Source organism: Serinus canaria, chromosome 5, assembly GCF_022539315.1.
Source record: "Serinus canaria isolate serCan28SL12 chromosome 5, serCan2020, whole genome shotgun sequence".
NCBI classification, from domain to species: Eukaryota; Metazoa; Chordata; class Aves; order Passeriformes; family Fringillidae; genus Serinus; species Serinus canaria.
In genome coordinates, this window is record NC_066319.1 from 32,331,093 (window position 1) to 32,347,964 (window position 16,872).

Below are 16,872 nucleotides of genomic sequence, written 5' to 3' on the forward strand. Positions count from 1 at the left end.
ACATCCCCAGAGCTCACTTAACAGCCGGTTTTAATCATGCAGTTGACACAGAGAAAATAACAAAATGTATTTTTTCAGTGGCAAATTAATTTAGGCTTGAACCTCCTCCTGTAGCTCTATTCTTTTCTTCTCTTTCATTCCATTTTTTTTATTTTCTTGTACTGAGATCAGTTAAATGCACTTCTGTATATACTAGCAACATTTCTGCAATGTTGCAAAATTAAAAGTGGCGTAGGTTTATTTTAGGAATTACTGTCAGTAATTACTGACTTCTAAAATACAGAATTTTAAAGATATAAATTTACTATGAGCCCTATACCCTTTATTTTACTGGAGGAACAGATATTCTGGAAATCTAAGAGGAAAAAGATTCATTTAAATAGTATTAAATTGTGGCTGCTCTTCTTACATAGAGTTTAACTGTCATTAACTGTTGAAGATATGAAACTTAAAACCTTACCCTTGTTATCTTACTTCCAGCATTGTGGTAATTATTTTTCTATCATAGTCAGAAGAAAAGTGGAAACAGAAAGTATTTAAAAAATGACAAAATAAAAAAGAAAAAAAAAAAAAACAACCAAACAGCTAAGATACTTACGGATGGCTTGTTCTTTTTCTTGTAGAAATCTTTCCAACACAATACGAGCCATCAGTGATGGGGCAAAGTCCACCTAAGCCCAACAAAAATTAAACCAGAATTTCAGGACATAAATGCATTTAGATGTACACTTGTCAGAACTGTTCTATATTTGTAGATTAAAACTAACAAGCTAAATAGAGGAAACAGGACCTTTTTCCAATTATAGAACTCAACTATTTCCACCAAATGTGTGGTAGTAATCCACAGTAACAGTGAAAAACCAAATAAAGTAGACAACATAAAATCCTGGTTATTATGTTTGTACATTTTGCATCTGAACCACCCTTTGTAAAAAGATGACCATGAAATCCCTTTTATAAGGTTATCCATCAAGGAAAAGAAGTGATGGTGATCCTTTTCTATGCATGAATCCTTGTTCATGTGGTACCCATCAAGTGATACCACATATCCTAAGCATCAATATCTCTAGCAGACGTGTTGGGCTCGGTCAAAATTACTTCAGAGCTTATATTTTGATTTTTAACAAAGCTATTCCTTCATTTCAATTTGTTTTATATGTATGAAAAACATATAACCTAGTTGCTCCTAAAATTCCAATAGCTTTTTAGATACCATTAAAATCCTGCTTTAGTGAATCAGAACTTTAACTATGAGACAGGAAACCTTGATCACACATTGTCACAATGAATTTTTCTTGACATCTTTTCAAGTTCACTGTTAATTTTATCCTGATTTAGTAACTACACAAAAAGGTTACTCCATTTGTGCATACATATTTTTCCAAATATGTATGTACTTGGATGGCCTTAAATTCCCCAAGTAGAGAGAAATGCTTTCCATGGAGCTGCTTATTTCCAGTAACCCACATCAGAGCTGACACATGAAAAATGGTGAAATTACTGAAGGTAGTCCAGCCTGAATAAGGACTACCTTATTAGTTCAGGTACTTGCATCGCCCTAATTTTCATATTAATCATGTGTCCATCTTTCTTTGAAATAGGGCCATCATGCTTCATGTCAGAATTTAGCATGTAAGTAAAATTCATAGTGCTTCAAATCTCACCTGAAAATATTTGTATGAAGAGAACAGTGACTAATTTTATTGTTTCTAACAAAAATGTGATTCTTTTTAGTCTTTCTGTACTACATATACAATATGAACAGTTGATAAATAATTTCATTTTAAAAAAAGAATTAGAAGTATTTTTATAAACCCTCAAAAAACATCCCCAAAAGATAACAATATGGACCTTTTCCTTTTTAACAGAGCTGCTACATACTGTAATATAGCTATGTTATATATTTCTCATCAATTTTTACAGTTTCCACTGATTAAATATATATTGACTCATAAAGTATTACCATTACATCAATTGTCAGCAGATGCAAGAGTATGTCATTTAAATATTAACTATCATATAAAAATGGCAGCTTGATTGTTTGGAAGCAGTAATCTGGTGCTGGTTATTGCCACGTTTCTCTAATGCATTGGGTGGCAGTCACAAAATGCATTGCCTTTCTGATATACCTGCTACTACAAAACCAGAAACAAATAAGTTTTTTATGTATCTCCCCTTTCTCTTAGACTTAATTTTTATTTATTTCTGAACTGCAGATATCTTTGATCTGAATTGCAAAAATGCATTAGTGAAATATAAACAAAGAGATGCTCACTGGAGTCAGAAATTATATGCATCATCTCTAAATCAATGCGAAAAATATACAAAGAACCAGTAACAGATATATTACTCCGTGCTTGAAATATTTTTATGACAGTTCCCATATAATATGGGTGCAATATATCATCCATTGGGATGTTTATCTAAATTCTTAGTAAGATTGTACTTATTTATGTAAAGTAAATTCTATTCTCAGTACTTCAAGATTTGTCTTTTCCAGAGATGGTAAGAAGCTACCACTAATACGAAATAAATTCTTGATTCTATGCTAACTGTACGATCAGGTTACACAGACACTTCACAGACCATTAAAACCTTCCAGTAATTGATAGGTAATCGCTCATTTGCTGGCTGCAGCAATGTACATGAGAGAAAAACCATTCTTTTTTACTGATGTAACACGTAGAACTTGCTGCTATTGCTACACTTAATGTTCAAAGTGCCATATCATTTTTAATGCAAACACTCATTTTCTACTTCCTTCTTACATTTTCTATTAAAATGCAACACAAAACAGCATATATTTCATTCTATCCCTCTGAGGATTGTATAAGCAGTTCCAGGGAGTATCAGCTATTGTACTGTTACTATTACAGTAAATAAATATTTTAGAGTTTAAAAAACAGATATTTCATCAGTTTCTTTATTCTAGGAAACTCCTTGCACCTTGTTCAAATTTTTTACCTCTTTTTTAATGAAATGTTAAGATAGCAGTTTTTAATACAAGGCAAATTCATATTCTAGTTAAAAAACAGCATCAATAAATTTTTCAAGACTTTAATGGCATCCATACAGAACTTTTCATACACTGAAGAATTTATTCTGCTTAAGTGCTTTATCTTAAGCAGTTTTCATTAGCCATCCTCTAATCTGTATGAACAGAAATAAATGGAGTCAGAATAATTATCTGTTTTAAGCCTTCCTATTACTGAGAAATAGTAATAACTTGGATGGGTTTTGTTATTAAAGGCAAGGAATCAAACTGATTCAACTCCATTTGTAAAAATTCTCAATGTGAGAATTTTTAGCAAGTTTAAGCAATAAAGACCTGCAGTCTGTCAGAAATTTTCAGCAAAATACAAATTCAGGGTATCCTACACATTTGCCTTGAAGTTAAAAGACTAATTACATGAACTGATTTATTAATAAATGTGGCTTTTTGTCTAATTATTTTAAGTACTAACAGACTGGGGAACCATTTTAAATGTCTAATGTGCCTTGAAACCATTTTTTTAGGTTAATTACATTTCTTACTAAAGTCACTATATATATGCCCCTCAGGTTTTACACTGGAAGATTAAAGAAAAAAGAAAGATGATTACCTCATTGGCCAGGTCCAGTAATACTGGGGCAGCTGCATTTTTCATCACTCCATTCAGGTACCTAGACAAGACAAAGCCAGGTAATTTTGCAGGGGCAAGAAAAGGCCAGTTTATACATGTCAGCATCCCTGGTGAATCTTTTTAATTTGGGGGAAAATACCCCATTACAGAGATTTTAATGGGAAATCTTTTAAGAAGTTAGTATTTTAAGCAATCACTAACTCTCTAGGGTTGTCTCCTATTCGATTCATCTGCAAAATATATCCATCTCAATGAAGACACTGGTAAAAACCTGAATATATCAAGAAATTTTAAAAAATGTGGCTTAATGACACACAAATAAATTATATCTGTACTACTTAAAGATGCAGCACAGACAAATAAACTTCTATTATTCACAGTAAAGATTTTTGGTTCCACATGACCTTCAGCTATGAAGGTGCACTGTGTATCTTGCCCAATTCACTAGTACACACAAAAACATAAATTCTCAAATTTATTCCAGATTTTATCAACTGGGCAGTAATTTAAATACTAAAGGCTTACTTTAGTGAAATCAGTCTAACAATTAATATTCTACAAAGAAAACCAGAAATATTTAGGATTCAATAAAGGTTGATAGAAAATCATTATCCTATCAGTGGCAAAGGCTTAAGGTTTCTAGTTGAGGGTATTACAGAATGGTGTTTCTGACCATCAATTCACACAATGTTGCTCTCCTCACTTCTGTTACTTTCAGTGCTTGATATTTACATTTTGATAAAACCTGAAACCTGTGTTCCGAAGCTGATGGGAAGGAGCTATGATATTGGAAGCCACTTTGTGCTTTGCAGCCATGTGGAAAAGAACAATAGTTACCAACATTTGAACCTGCTCGTTTATCCTATCTGTATTCGCATAGCACATCATTACTGACATCATTAGAAGGCCACAGCCTTTCCAGCTCTATCATTATCTATCCATCAGAAGACACTCTTCTGCTCATTAGTTACAGACATTAAAATTCTTCATCATTTTTACCTTTCTGTGGAATGGGTGGCACACCTTTATAAAACCCCTTCACATAAGATTCGATAGAGGCCTTTTTGCTTGCAAGGTATTCTGAAGCTTAATGAATTAAGGAAATGAAAAAAACTTTTTGCTGTAAACTATTTCAGTTCCACATTAAAAAAATCCCACAAAGCATGTTTAAACATTGTAAATTTATAACAGAAGAAAATGAGATATCATACACAAAATAGACAACCAGGAAAATGTACTTGAGATTAAAGTTCTCAAACATGCATCTAGATGATCGAACAGCCACAATGAGAATGAAGTAAATTTCTGTCATATATTTCTAATGCTTCTGGCAACTCCATTATAGACTAACAGGTCTCACATGCTGATGGCAATACAGTTCTGAAAACCTGCTGATCCTTCTTGTACTTTTTGTTTACCTAAGTTTCAGACTGGTAAGTCTAAGCCAAGTAGAAGAAACTACTCAACTATTTCACTTGCTCCTAACAAGGACCACTGGAAATCTCTACCTTCAAAACCTGGTAGCTTCTGACCTCAGAAAGCAATGACGGCACCATTATCTGCTTGTATGTCGGCAGAAATACTAAGGAGCGTAGCACCCAGTCTGGGGTTTACAGCAGTAAAGTGGATGCTACAGAAGAGCAGAGGAGAAGACATGTTTGTCATATTTACACCTGAAGTATTTCAAAGTGGCTTCTATCTCAAGTTGTCTGCTTCTGTAGCCTCCTAAACATACTCCACAGTAAATCTATTAAAACAGGACTGAAATGAGTTTTTTAGCTATTGACCAGAACATCTCTGATTTTAAAACATGTGCATTTTACTCAGCCATGCTAATACATTTGCAAAATGACATACTCAGAAACAGCATAAAGAATGATTTTCCCTACCACTACCATAGAGCTTCATACATAATGCATTAGTTATGTGCTGCTATCATACTTCAGACTACAGAAGAAGACAGGAGACCGAATCCTCCTACCTGATGTGAGACAAACTTAATCATACCTACAACCCTACTGACACCAATACAACTGCTGCTTTGCATAAAGCAAAATCTTGTCCCGTGTTTCAGGCTGAAGTTTCAGGCTGGAACTAGTGATTTACACATACTCTTGGAAAAGGATTACTTATGCAGCAGTTACAATTATCACAGGCCACTTCACTGAAACTGTGCTAGTGAAAAATAATTAAAAGTAATACTGCATATGCGTGTTATTAGCACAACAAAATTTTAAGCCAATAATCTTCCTCAAGAATCAACCCTAGGAAAAGTGTGATGTGATCCAGTAAAAATTTTACAAAACAATATAACTACTAAAAAACTGAAATCAAACACCCAAACTAGTACACTTCACACTAGATATTCTCAACCAGTGTCTGATATAATCAGGCTGTGGCTAAGTTTTAAATACATGACTCTGTATGTGAGAAGCACATTTAATTGTTTACAAATGAAGGCTCTTTGTTTATTTTCTTGATTCATACAGATTAGTATTAAGCATGAATATCATACATCACAAGTATGAATTCACTTGCCATGCATGCTCTTCAGATATGTCAGTCTACAAAGTAATATTTTAATTGTATATCTTTACCTGTTATCACTATGCCCCAATTATGTCACTGGAATATTTTTAGTAAAGCCTATGGAACTAACAGAAAAACTACAAGGTGTAGCAAGCACAGTTTATTAGCTTAAGAAGCAAACAATTGTAAAATGACATAAAGGTTTTCATCCTCTCTTAAAAACTATTTCTGACACTTCTGTTGATAAAACAGGAGTGATCTAAAAATTAGTGCTTTAACTGGCAATACATGAATATGTAACTTTTTGTAATGTAACACGAATGTTTTAAACAAGCAACTGTAACAGAACAAGCTGTCTTGCTGTAAGGAAGTCATCAAAATCAGTCTCAACACAGAAATCCTAAAAATTACAAACTATAGGCAATACATAATGCCATCACATACATCGGAAAAAATATTTGCTTATCCTGACTTAGAGCCAGGGAAGTAAACTCTTTTTTAATCAGAATGACCAAACCCTGAAAAATTTCTGTATTTCCAGTGAAAAACATTTTTAGGTGAACCATTCCATATTCCCAAAATCTTAATTTATTTTTATATAAAATTAGCTTCATAAGCTAATTTAGTCACAACTGCTGAAAAAAACAGTAGCTATGATGAGAGTCTTAACTGGGGTGGGGAGGTCATACCTTTGGTAGTAAGTTTCGATAGCTTCAGCAGTGTGATGCTTGGCATGTGTTCTTTTGATTTGTTTCTGGAAAAATGAAAAAAAAACAGGACTTTTACAAAGGTGTCATAGATCAAAACACAGAAATCATGACTACACATACACACGATCCTTGGCTACACTTTGATAGATGTGAACCACGCTTTTAGATTCCACACAGAAATGACATTCAATCTACCGATTGAATTGAACGTCTTCAGACTGTACTGCAATGTACCATATGTAAAAGCCAGTAAGGTCACAATAATTGAATCTAAATAAGTTTACTGAAGGCTGCTGAGGGCAAAGAAAAACTTGTTCTCTCTTTCAACCTTTGTATTAATTTTCCCTCAATTCAATTCCATCTAAGTCTGGTGCACTCTAGTTTTACAATTCAATTGGCATTTTTAACCAGGAAGAACATTGCTTAAAAACAACTTATTTGAAAAACTACAAAAAGTAATTCCATAGAGACTTGCCACTTGACTGACACCTGTCATCTCATGATAAATGACTCCATTTTCTGCCTCTCTTGCCTTCTGCCACTCCGGCAATGGTCATTTATCATCATCTCTGTCAGCAATGGAAAGCAGCACTGACAGTGCAAGTCAGCAAACATTTAGCACATGGAACCACGCAACACAGGGAAATTATTATTGTCAGAATAATAATGGTTTAGCATAATTTATTACAGGTCCACCAAATAAGCAAAGGCTAGATGTTATTAGACAGATGGATGGGTAGGCTTGGCAGCCATCCACTGAGACTCAGGCGGCGCTTGATGTGGAAAAAGGAACATCCTCCAAACCAATCAGAAAGCTGGCAGTTCAATTACAAAGAAATAAAGGGACATTCATCATTCAATTAGGCACCTGTCAACCCTCACAAAGGAGAAAACTTCTAACCTGGTACTCCTGGGAGAAGATGCTCAGCAGAGTGGACTGCGATTGACTGGAACAAATAAAAGAAGGACAAAGTTAATTACTGGAGTGCACTGCAAAGAAACAAAAGAGAAGGGAGCTTCAAAGGTAGGCCTGCTGCCCTGTAATCTAACAGAACATGAAAACAAGTGTGGAAAAGTTGTTCCAGATGAACACCTCAGACAAAGGCTTCCTGCTGCTAGGTCAAGGAGAGAGCGTATGAGGGAGGGGAGGAAAATATAGCAAGAATTTCAAATCAAACTAGCATATTATTTGGGTGATTCAACTTCAGAACCCAAAAGTCCTACCAGGAGAAAGCAGTGGAGCTAAATGGTGACAGGGAAAAAAAGGAAATTGAAGCAAAATTTCCATTAAAAATTGATGCAGTTAAATTCCATCAGCAGTTGGGAACACGCAGCTTGTTCACTGGCAACATATTGAAATTCATTTTGTTAGCAAAGCAAGGGAACTTCTTCAGTAGCTGTCTCATATTCAGGTTAAAAACTTCCCCCTCTGTCAGAAGTAGCATATGGGACCAGTGGAACATTCCCACTGAAACTGATGTGCTTTGAAAATGGAAACTTTCACAGCAGGAAGCCAAGATTCCCCGGAGCCGGTCATTTCCAAAAGCTGCCATAAGCTTCATTCATCTAAGGCTCCACTCAATGTTGAACACCTGGCAATGAAGCAACCTGGAAAGCATTCTTCCCAAGTGGGAATTTTTCTCTCTGAATTGTTAACATTTAGAAAAGAGACAAGATTTTTTTTCCTCTGAAAGGCAATCAATACCACACTGCTACTGTTTCCAATTGTCCTCTGTGGATATATCTACCTCATCACATCCTGAATACTACTAATTACTCTTGATATATTTTTCTACTACATGCAACTTGAACAAATTATAGTCTCAATAAATTGAGTTTTATGGCACAGAAAAGCATTATGAATAATTAACACTTTTTCCTTCCATGAATTTACCTACTATGGCACAGCATAGGTAGTTCAAAGATTCCAGAATGTCTAAAGTCTCACTCTTCTGTCAGATATCTTGTATGTGAATTTAACACCTGTATCATATCATAATTACATTAAAAGCACATATTCTCTCCATTCATAAATGACCCTTCTCCTTCCAACTGTCACACTTCAGAAACAGTAATTTAAGATAAGGAAGTCCTACTCTCACTTTCAAAAGGGAACACTGAGGCACAAAACAACTAAATGGTGGGATCAGAGTTAAACAGACAGTTTGTATATGCAGCATGGTATAAAGTTACCACTAAACCAAGCAGCTGAAGAATCAGGAACAAAGTAACTAGATTAATGCAGTGCTGCATAAAGAACTTACAAGTATGTCTTATCCATAGCTGTCTTCCAGGCTTTTTGCCATAACTCTGTATTTTGGGCTTGTCTGCCCAGTGCAACATCTGCGTCACAGCAGTAAACTGAGCCTAGATCTTTGGTATTTTACACATGGGACTGTTCACCCTGAGTACTAACTGAGACTGAATGTTAAAACTATAGAAAAATGACAGCAACAGAAATAGACTAATATATAGATTTATTAAATTAATGGAGTACAGAAAAAATAAGTCCAATACAGTAAAGAGTTTAAATTTTTATAAAGTTTCTATTCAAATTAAGTAAACAGTATTTAAATAATAAATATTTATTTAAATATACATGTGACATAGAGGCCAGGAGTTACATACCACAAAGCCTCTCCAAAAGATGCATAATCCAATTATCACAACCTGCAACCTGTACATGTAATCACTAGAAGGTGAACAAAGGAAAGAAATTAAGATTATATACTTACACATGCCACACACATACAGAAAGCTAAGATATTTCAAGATGTTTAAAAAAAAAATAAACCTGCAGGCTATAAATAAGTTTGATACATTTGGCCCCCTAATGGCTCACCACATAACTATTATTACCATGTAGATTTACATGGTCATAATGGTAGAACTGAATTTAGAGATAGATGTGGGAAAAATCCCAGAACAGACCAGGTCAACACTTGACTAGATCTCTGGTTTGAGTTCTCCTCTGCTGATATTGCAATTTTTGTGGTTTTAGGCTATTCCTGGTATGTTAACTGTTCTTATACTACCATTATCCTACTATACACTGACAATGACATATCAAAAAAAAAAAAAAAACCAAAAAAAACCAAAAAACTAAGACCATTATCCCTCCCTCCCTTTATACTCCACCTTTAATGGCAGACTTGGAAATGCTAGGTTAATGTCCCTAAAAACCTTCAAGGTCTTCTCAAAACTAAACTTCTCTTATACTTGTTCATTTTATTTGTCCCTTTGGTATCCTTGGATTTTGACCTACTTCAATTTAGTTCAACACTCCTCTCCGACAGAACAGTCTTTCCAGCTGTTCAGATAATTTAGGACCTAGCATGAATACTGAAAAAATTCATTCCAATAACAGTGCAAATTGGATATATACTGGATTTCAGGACAAAAACTTTATCACTGGGGCAAAGAGAATTATGTCAATAACACCATTCAAATAATTACAAGCCTTACTATTGGATGATCTTTCCCCTTCTCCAGGAGAAGTGAATTTATATCTTCACATGGCTGCCTCTATGTTTTTTTTGGTTAACATCATTCCTGTCTTAAACACTGAAACCACTCATCTGCCACTCAGTGTTTCCTTGCTACATTTTCATTGAGACAACTTCCTGGCAAAATGAAGTAGCTCCTCAAAACACAGATGGAGCATCTATTGCAAGATCCCATTGAGTGAAAACTGAAACATCATGGTTTCAGAAAACAGTGAAAAAGACACTACTATGTACTTGGAGAGGGAAGAGAAGTCATGAACATGAATTTGAATAGCAAAACAGCACAACCACAAGTGCTGATACTGACAGCTGGAATACTACCATAGAAGTTATCATTACTTCTAGAGGAACAGCTAAATTCCCAGGGCTCTATCCATCCTCTGCTACTTCTATACAAGATTTCAAGGCAACAAATGAGCATTTATCCGCGAAAACAAATGTAACACTCAAAGTGGTTTTTTATTCAAAATAACACTTGAGTACTGCCTTATTGCCTTTCATGAAATAAACTATATAGTAAGCCTCATAGCTTTCTTGAAGACTAGGAATATAGATATTTGTGACAAGACGACATTTTTGTTGAGAAACAACTGTAGAGCCAAGGTACATAATTGCTGATTTTTGAAACAAACGAACAAAAACCCAGAAGTCATAATTCTGAGTACTACCTTGTTTAAGCATTTAATAATCTAACCTGTTATCCCTCTTGTAGAACACACTATATTGTAGCCATAATATTTTCTGAAAAATCCTTTCCTTAGGATTTTTTTTCCTGAGAAGCTGAGAGGCCTCAGGAACAAAATGTAAACAATGATCATCTGCTGCTGTGGAATGCAACAGGTGGATCTGTGATTGGTCTCATCTGGTTGTTTCTAATTAATGGCCAATCACAGTCCACCTGTTTCGGACTGTCTCAGTCAGTCCCAGCCTTTGTTATTCACTCTTTTTCTGTTCTTACCCAGCCTTCTGATGAAATCCCTTCTTCTATTCTTTTAGTATAGCTTTAATACAACGTATATCATAAAATACTAAATCAAGCCTTCTGAAACATGGGGTCAAGAGTCTCATCTTTTCCCTTGTCCTGGGACCCCTGCGAACACCGTCACAGTATACTGTCCAGGGAAGTAAGCAATTTTTTCTCTTAAGTTCTGTAGTGACAACTTTCATGGAAACATTTTCTTCTGCAATTCCAGACAGTAATGAATCTAACTCCCAGAGCTCTGTTCAAAGCACTCAGCCTTGCTCTTTAGATATCCTCTTTTACTTGTATACTGGCATTCACAATGATGCCACTTTACCTTTTGTTAATCCATGTTGATGCCAGTGGCATACTTCCATCTGAATACCTGATGTATTTCATGCTCTTGTCAGTATGTAAGTGGATTTGAGCAGAAAACTGAAATCCTAAGTTGGCTAAAAATGCCCATTTAATCTTTTTTAAAGATAAAATTATTTTTTATATATATATTATTTCATAAAATGAAGTGTAAGTTCTAGGTTCCAAGTGATATAAAGATATAAAATTTTGCTTGCCATAAAAAAAAATAGTATTACAGTTATTGAAGTGATTTCTAATACATAAATCCAATATTTAGAATGTGATGCCCAAGACAGTCCAGAAAAAGGGATAAGAGAAATGATCTCTAAGAACTTGGATATCAGTCAAGCTAGAAAGAAAACTGCTAGTTTGGTGCAGGGAAAAGAATATACCCTTTAGTCAATTTCTACATAAGAATAAAATTTAAACCATTCTCTTCTAATGAATCTCAGAATTTGAAGATGAGGAATGCTATAATCCCTGGAGAGTGTTCCAGAAATGTTCTGGTTTGCAATGAGTACTCATATATAAAGTAGTAACAGATAAGTTACTTCATATAAACAGTTTACTGCTTTGTAGTTAGAGCAGATACAAAACTTTGACTAAGAAACACCTAGTAATGATGAAAGAAATTTAATTGTATCAGATCATCACCTCAACAAAACAGAATTGCAGATGCAACCAAGATTTGGAGTGCTGTCCAGCTTAATATTTGCTATTTGAGCCTCACAATGAGAAAATCCAAGCATAGCAATTGCTGTGCAAATATTATCAGCCCTTGCAAATTATGAATTCTTTACAGTTAAGATGAAACTTACAGCTTTTATTTTATTTTCTGAAATTACTGAAAACATGGAGTTGTAGGTGCAAACCAAGATTCCACTTGTTTCATGTTTTAGATGGATTTCCTTTCCCTCCCTTTTAACTTCACAGTTGTTCCCTAAAGTAGAAAGAGTAAAAATCAGTTTTACATTTAATGTATTTTATCATGGAACAAAGGAAGAGTATCTAGAGAGATTTCACACAAGTGGAGACAAGAAGGGGGAAAGCATAGTCCATAAGACAAATATGTTATACATAAACAGAATAGCTTAATTGTTTCCTTTTCACAAAATTGAATATTCTACCTTATTAAAACAATAAATATATTGGTTAAAAAACTGAGTGGAGGGGCAGGAGCTGTGTTTCCAAAATTCAGAAGCTGTTGCATAAGAAATCTCAAAGCTGCAGTGTCAAACCTTCTCTCTGAAGAACACACAGTGCCACTTAGCCATAGCAGGAATTCAATAAGGGGGGAAAATTGTTTTTTCCACAGTCTCTAGTGAGCATGTAGTCCTACTCATATCTTTCATTATATGAAAGTTCTAAAGTTCTAAAGTAGATAGCAAGAGTCTCTCATTTTTTTTAAACTGGAAAAGAACTTCCCCTTTCCATGCATAGTAAGTTTAAAAATACTTTAACTGGTACAATATTGAGCATTAAAATAAAAGTAATAGGGCTAGAACTGTGTGGTGCAGCCATGCCAGATTTAAAATCTAAGTGAGGAAAGAGATATAAATCCAAAAAATTTACAATACTAGTGGTGAAAGAGGAATTCTCCTCACATCTATCCTGAAGTTTCAGAGCATGTGTCTAAAACATATTTTTCCTGTTACATTATCAAATACATGAAAGAAATCCAAACAGCCAAATTCTCATCTTCCATACTGCAAATAATTTGGAGCAGGGACTCCTAAAGGAAGCAATGTTTATACTGCTTATCACATGCTAACCAGTCCACCCCAATCTGTAAAAACTCTCAGTAATGGATTTCAAATAGATCTAGCAGCATTGTTTCAAATGCATAACATGCACAAAGGCATACAGCCTCAGTGGCTTCTCAGAACTGCAGGACTTGGGCAGCAAGCACCACAGTGCCAGTCTGATGGTCAACTTCACACCTGAGAGGAGGTGACAACTTGTAGGTTCTCACTATTTCTTCCATGTGTCAGGATTGTCCAGACAACAAAAAGGTTCTTAGCAATCTGAATGATTCCACAAGAGAATCCAGGAAGGCTCAGGAATACTAAAGGCCTACCCAGAGCTTGTTAGGTTTATATGCCTGAAGAGCATGGAACAAAGGAGGCAAATTGACCTCTACAATAGTTACAGCTTTAATCTTTCTTCACTGTAGCCTCTAGTACAACAATCTTTCTTATAGTTTAGTATGATTGTGGTCACTTCTCTGAATGAAAATTTTCAAAAAACAGAGTATTGTCTCTGTATACATTTGTACTTTTATCACTCACAAATCTACCAATGATTTATCAGAAGTTAGTGAATTACCAATTTAAGTTAAATCAGTATAGTTGTCTATATACAGGTGTGTGAATATATAATTTTAAATCAATTGGTGAGTTTGAATTAGAGTTACTAAGTAACATAGAAGTATCTAAGTATTTAGTTACAAAATGCTCACTTCTATAAAGTGGCCACCTTCTAATTTTCCAGCTTTCTAGCTACACCAATTCAAGTCTAGAATTGAAATCCAGTTTTATTATTTCTGCAAAAGAAGCCTTCCATACAATGAAGCATTATTGGTAGCTACTCCTTTGGAAACTATCAAGTCAATACAGTTCTGTAGAGGAAATACTCCCATTACAAATTATTATTATTATTATTATTATTATTATTATTATTATTATTAGTAGTAGTATTAGTATTAGTATTAGTAGTTAGTATTAGTAGTTTGTTGTTGTTATGCTGTGTGTGTGTAGATATACATACATATTTGACAAGAAGTATGTGATGATATGCTTATTTCAGACTTAGTACAACTATATTTAAAATCAAGATGAAATTCAAGCTCATCTGAAGAACAACAGCATTAATCAATTTTAAAATTCTCTGATATCTAGTTCAGTAAGCTGTACAACAGCTCAACTCAAAAGGCCTAAATAGATCCCTAAAAACTGCCTTTGCCTCAAAGTCAATTTCATACCTTTGGCAGGATCAAAAATAAAATGCAATGTAAAGATTTTGAGGAGAAAGATATCAAGCATTGCAGGCTTCACTATTCAGTGATAATAAAAAGGTTAAATTCAGGCATGTGCATACAACTTTGCTGCCTAAAGCCAGGGTTATGAGTATAACTGTATGACAAAGCCCAGCGAAGGCTACTTGAGAAGAGTCATCACTTCTATGACCTTGACACTGGTTGGTGCCACAACTTCTATACAATTTAGTGATGTGCGAGAACAGATGATGGTGCAATACATAGAAATGGCAGCATTTAAAATTCATAGTAGCGTAAGGCCATTACTTTTCCCACTGGGCCACTTGAACTTTAATAATGTCTGACCTAGTTGGCCAATAAGTTCTAGCAGCAGACAGAAGAAAATTGCCAGTATTAGATACTGTTTGATTTTTCATTTGGGAAGACTTAGAAGTTCCTTTAAGAACAGAGCACCAGTTCTTCCTGTAGACACCTAATTTTTTGGTGTCTCTTGTAACAACCAATATATTTTAAAACAACAGCAGACTATGAACAATCTGTATCAGATGTGAAAAATATAAATTGCAGAGGTAAATACAAATAACCAATATAGGCAATGATCCCAAAATAATGCTCTTTGCAGAGATAAATTACACTTTCTTTCACCACATCACAAAAATCTGATTTCCAGTAGTAAAAATGTAAGTGTAACTAAAACCACTCCATATTCAAATGATTGCAAAGCATTATGATCAATCTCCCAACCTGAAAAGAGACAAACAAAAATGCTGTTTTCCATTCACGTATATATGGTTGAAAAAACCAGCATCATGCTTTAACAGTAGATAAGTAAATAACATGTTAAAAAACCCCAGCAATCACAGCAATGGAAGAGTAGCAGGTCCCGACAAAAAAAACCCTACCTTTTCAGTTTTATAATCTTAGTAAGCAAGTAGTGAAAATGGACAGATAAGATACTGTTCTGATATAATTTCTTTCTGGAATTAAACAATGCTTGTTGCATGAATGTTTGGAACCTATTGCAATGCCGAACCCACAGAGAGACTTCCATAAGTAAATATTATTTCACTAAAGTTTCAAGTCTCCTCCATTGAAATATAAAACTATTTTGTAAGGTCACATTTTTGAACTGAAAAATACTTTCAGATGTAATACAGAACAATATATATTCACAATAGGGCTTAAGTCTATTGTCAGTGCTAAAACGTGAAATTAAAACTCCCAAATATTCTGACATGAGGCTTCACTGACTATTGAACATCCTCACCATACAGACAGCAGAACCCACCTTTAAGTATCTAATCAGGGAATCCACTGACATAAGAAACTGATAGGAGTCAAACAGGGTTTGTCTCTACATACACCTTGATAATCTCAGTACTTGTTCACCACATCTCCATTTCCTGGTATTCTCAAGAATTCTGCTTTTAACCCTACCATTAAATTTTTTGAGAAAATTAAAAAAAAAACAACAAAACCCAACGCTTGAGACTAGCAAAAGTAGATGATTTGCTATGTCCTTCATTTCAACTACTTAAATGTTCAGTCAAGACTACCAAAAACATGTTTGCAAGTTTTACATCTTTATCCTAGTAGCACAATCTAAATATTGAACCATTAGACAAAAATACAATAAAGCAGTTCCTTATCTGATGTTGGTTGTGCAAAGAAGGATATTCCTAGGGTGCAACAGCAAAGGACCCCAACAAGCAGTTAAGGTGAAGAAGATACAATTTAAACCAGAGGTTTAACCTCCTCCTTTCTTATCTGCTTTACTGATAGGGCCAAGGTCCACATATTGAAAATACACTCAGTAGACTATTACCAGAAAACAATTATTGAAATATGTATTTTGTGTTCATCCCCTCATTTTGTTTGGATTAGCCTATCATGCTACTTCCTCTTATGCCCAGGAAAAGAAATAGATAACAAGTTAAGGTAAGTTTTTCAGACTTCAATCTCAAATTTACTTACTATGGACAAAGGGGAAAATAATTCTAATTTATAGGGTTTTTTTTCCCCAACAAAACTATATAGTCCTGTACAAGTTAGGTGTTTAAGTTTAGAAAACCATTTTTATGAATGAATGGTAATTGAGAGCTAATTAGCTTGTTCAGTTTGTATTAAAAAATTAGCCTGCATGTAAAAAGCATAGTTCAGCACTAAATAAATCCCTAAACACCCATAAACA

At 34.5% G+C, this 16,872-nt stretch overlaps 1 protein-coding gene across 2 annotated transcripts in view; it reads right to left on the minus strand.

Annotated features, from left to right (window-relative positions):
* The window catches only part of CDIN1 (CDAN1 interacting nuclease 1), a 122,402-nt gene that overhangs the window by 87,813 nt on the left and 17,717 nt on the right, over positions 1–16,872 (minus strand). For both annotated transcript variants that reach the window (XM_009101951.4, XM_050975623.1), the window contains exons 2-5: positions 7,764–7,809; positions 6,842–6,906; positions 3,603–3,663; positions 599–671 (exon numbers count right to left, since the gene is read on the minus strand). In XM_009101951.4, the coding sequence (XP_009100199.3) occupies positions 599–671; positions 3,603–3,663; positions 6,842–6,906; positions 7,764–7,809 (245 nt within the window). The remainder of the gene's footprint in view (positions 1–598; positions 672–3,602; positions 3,664–6,841; positions 6,907–7,763; positions 7,810–16,872) is intronic.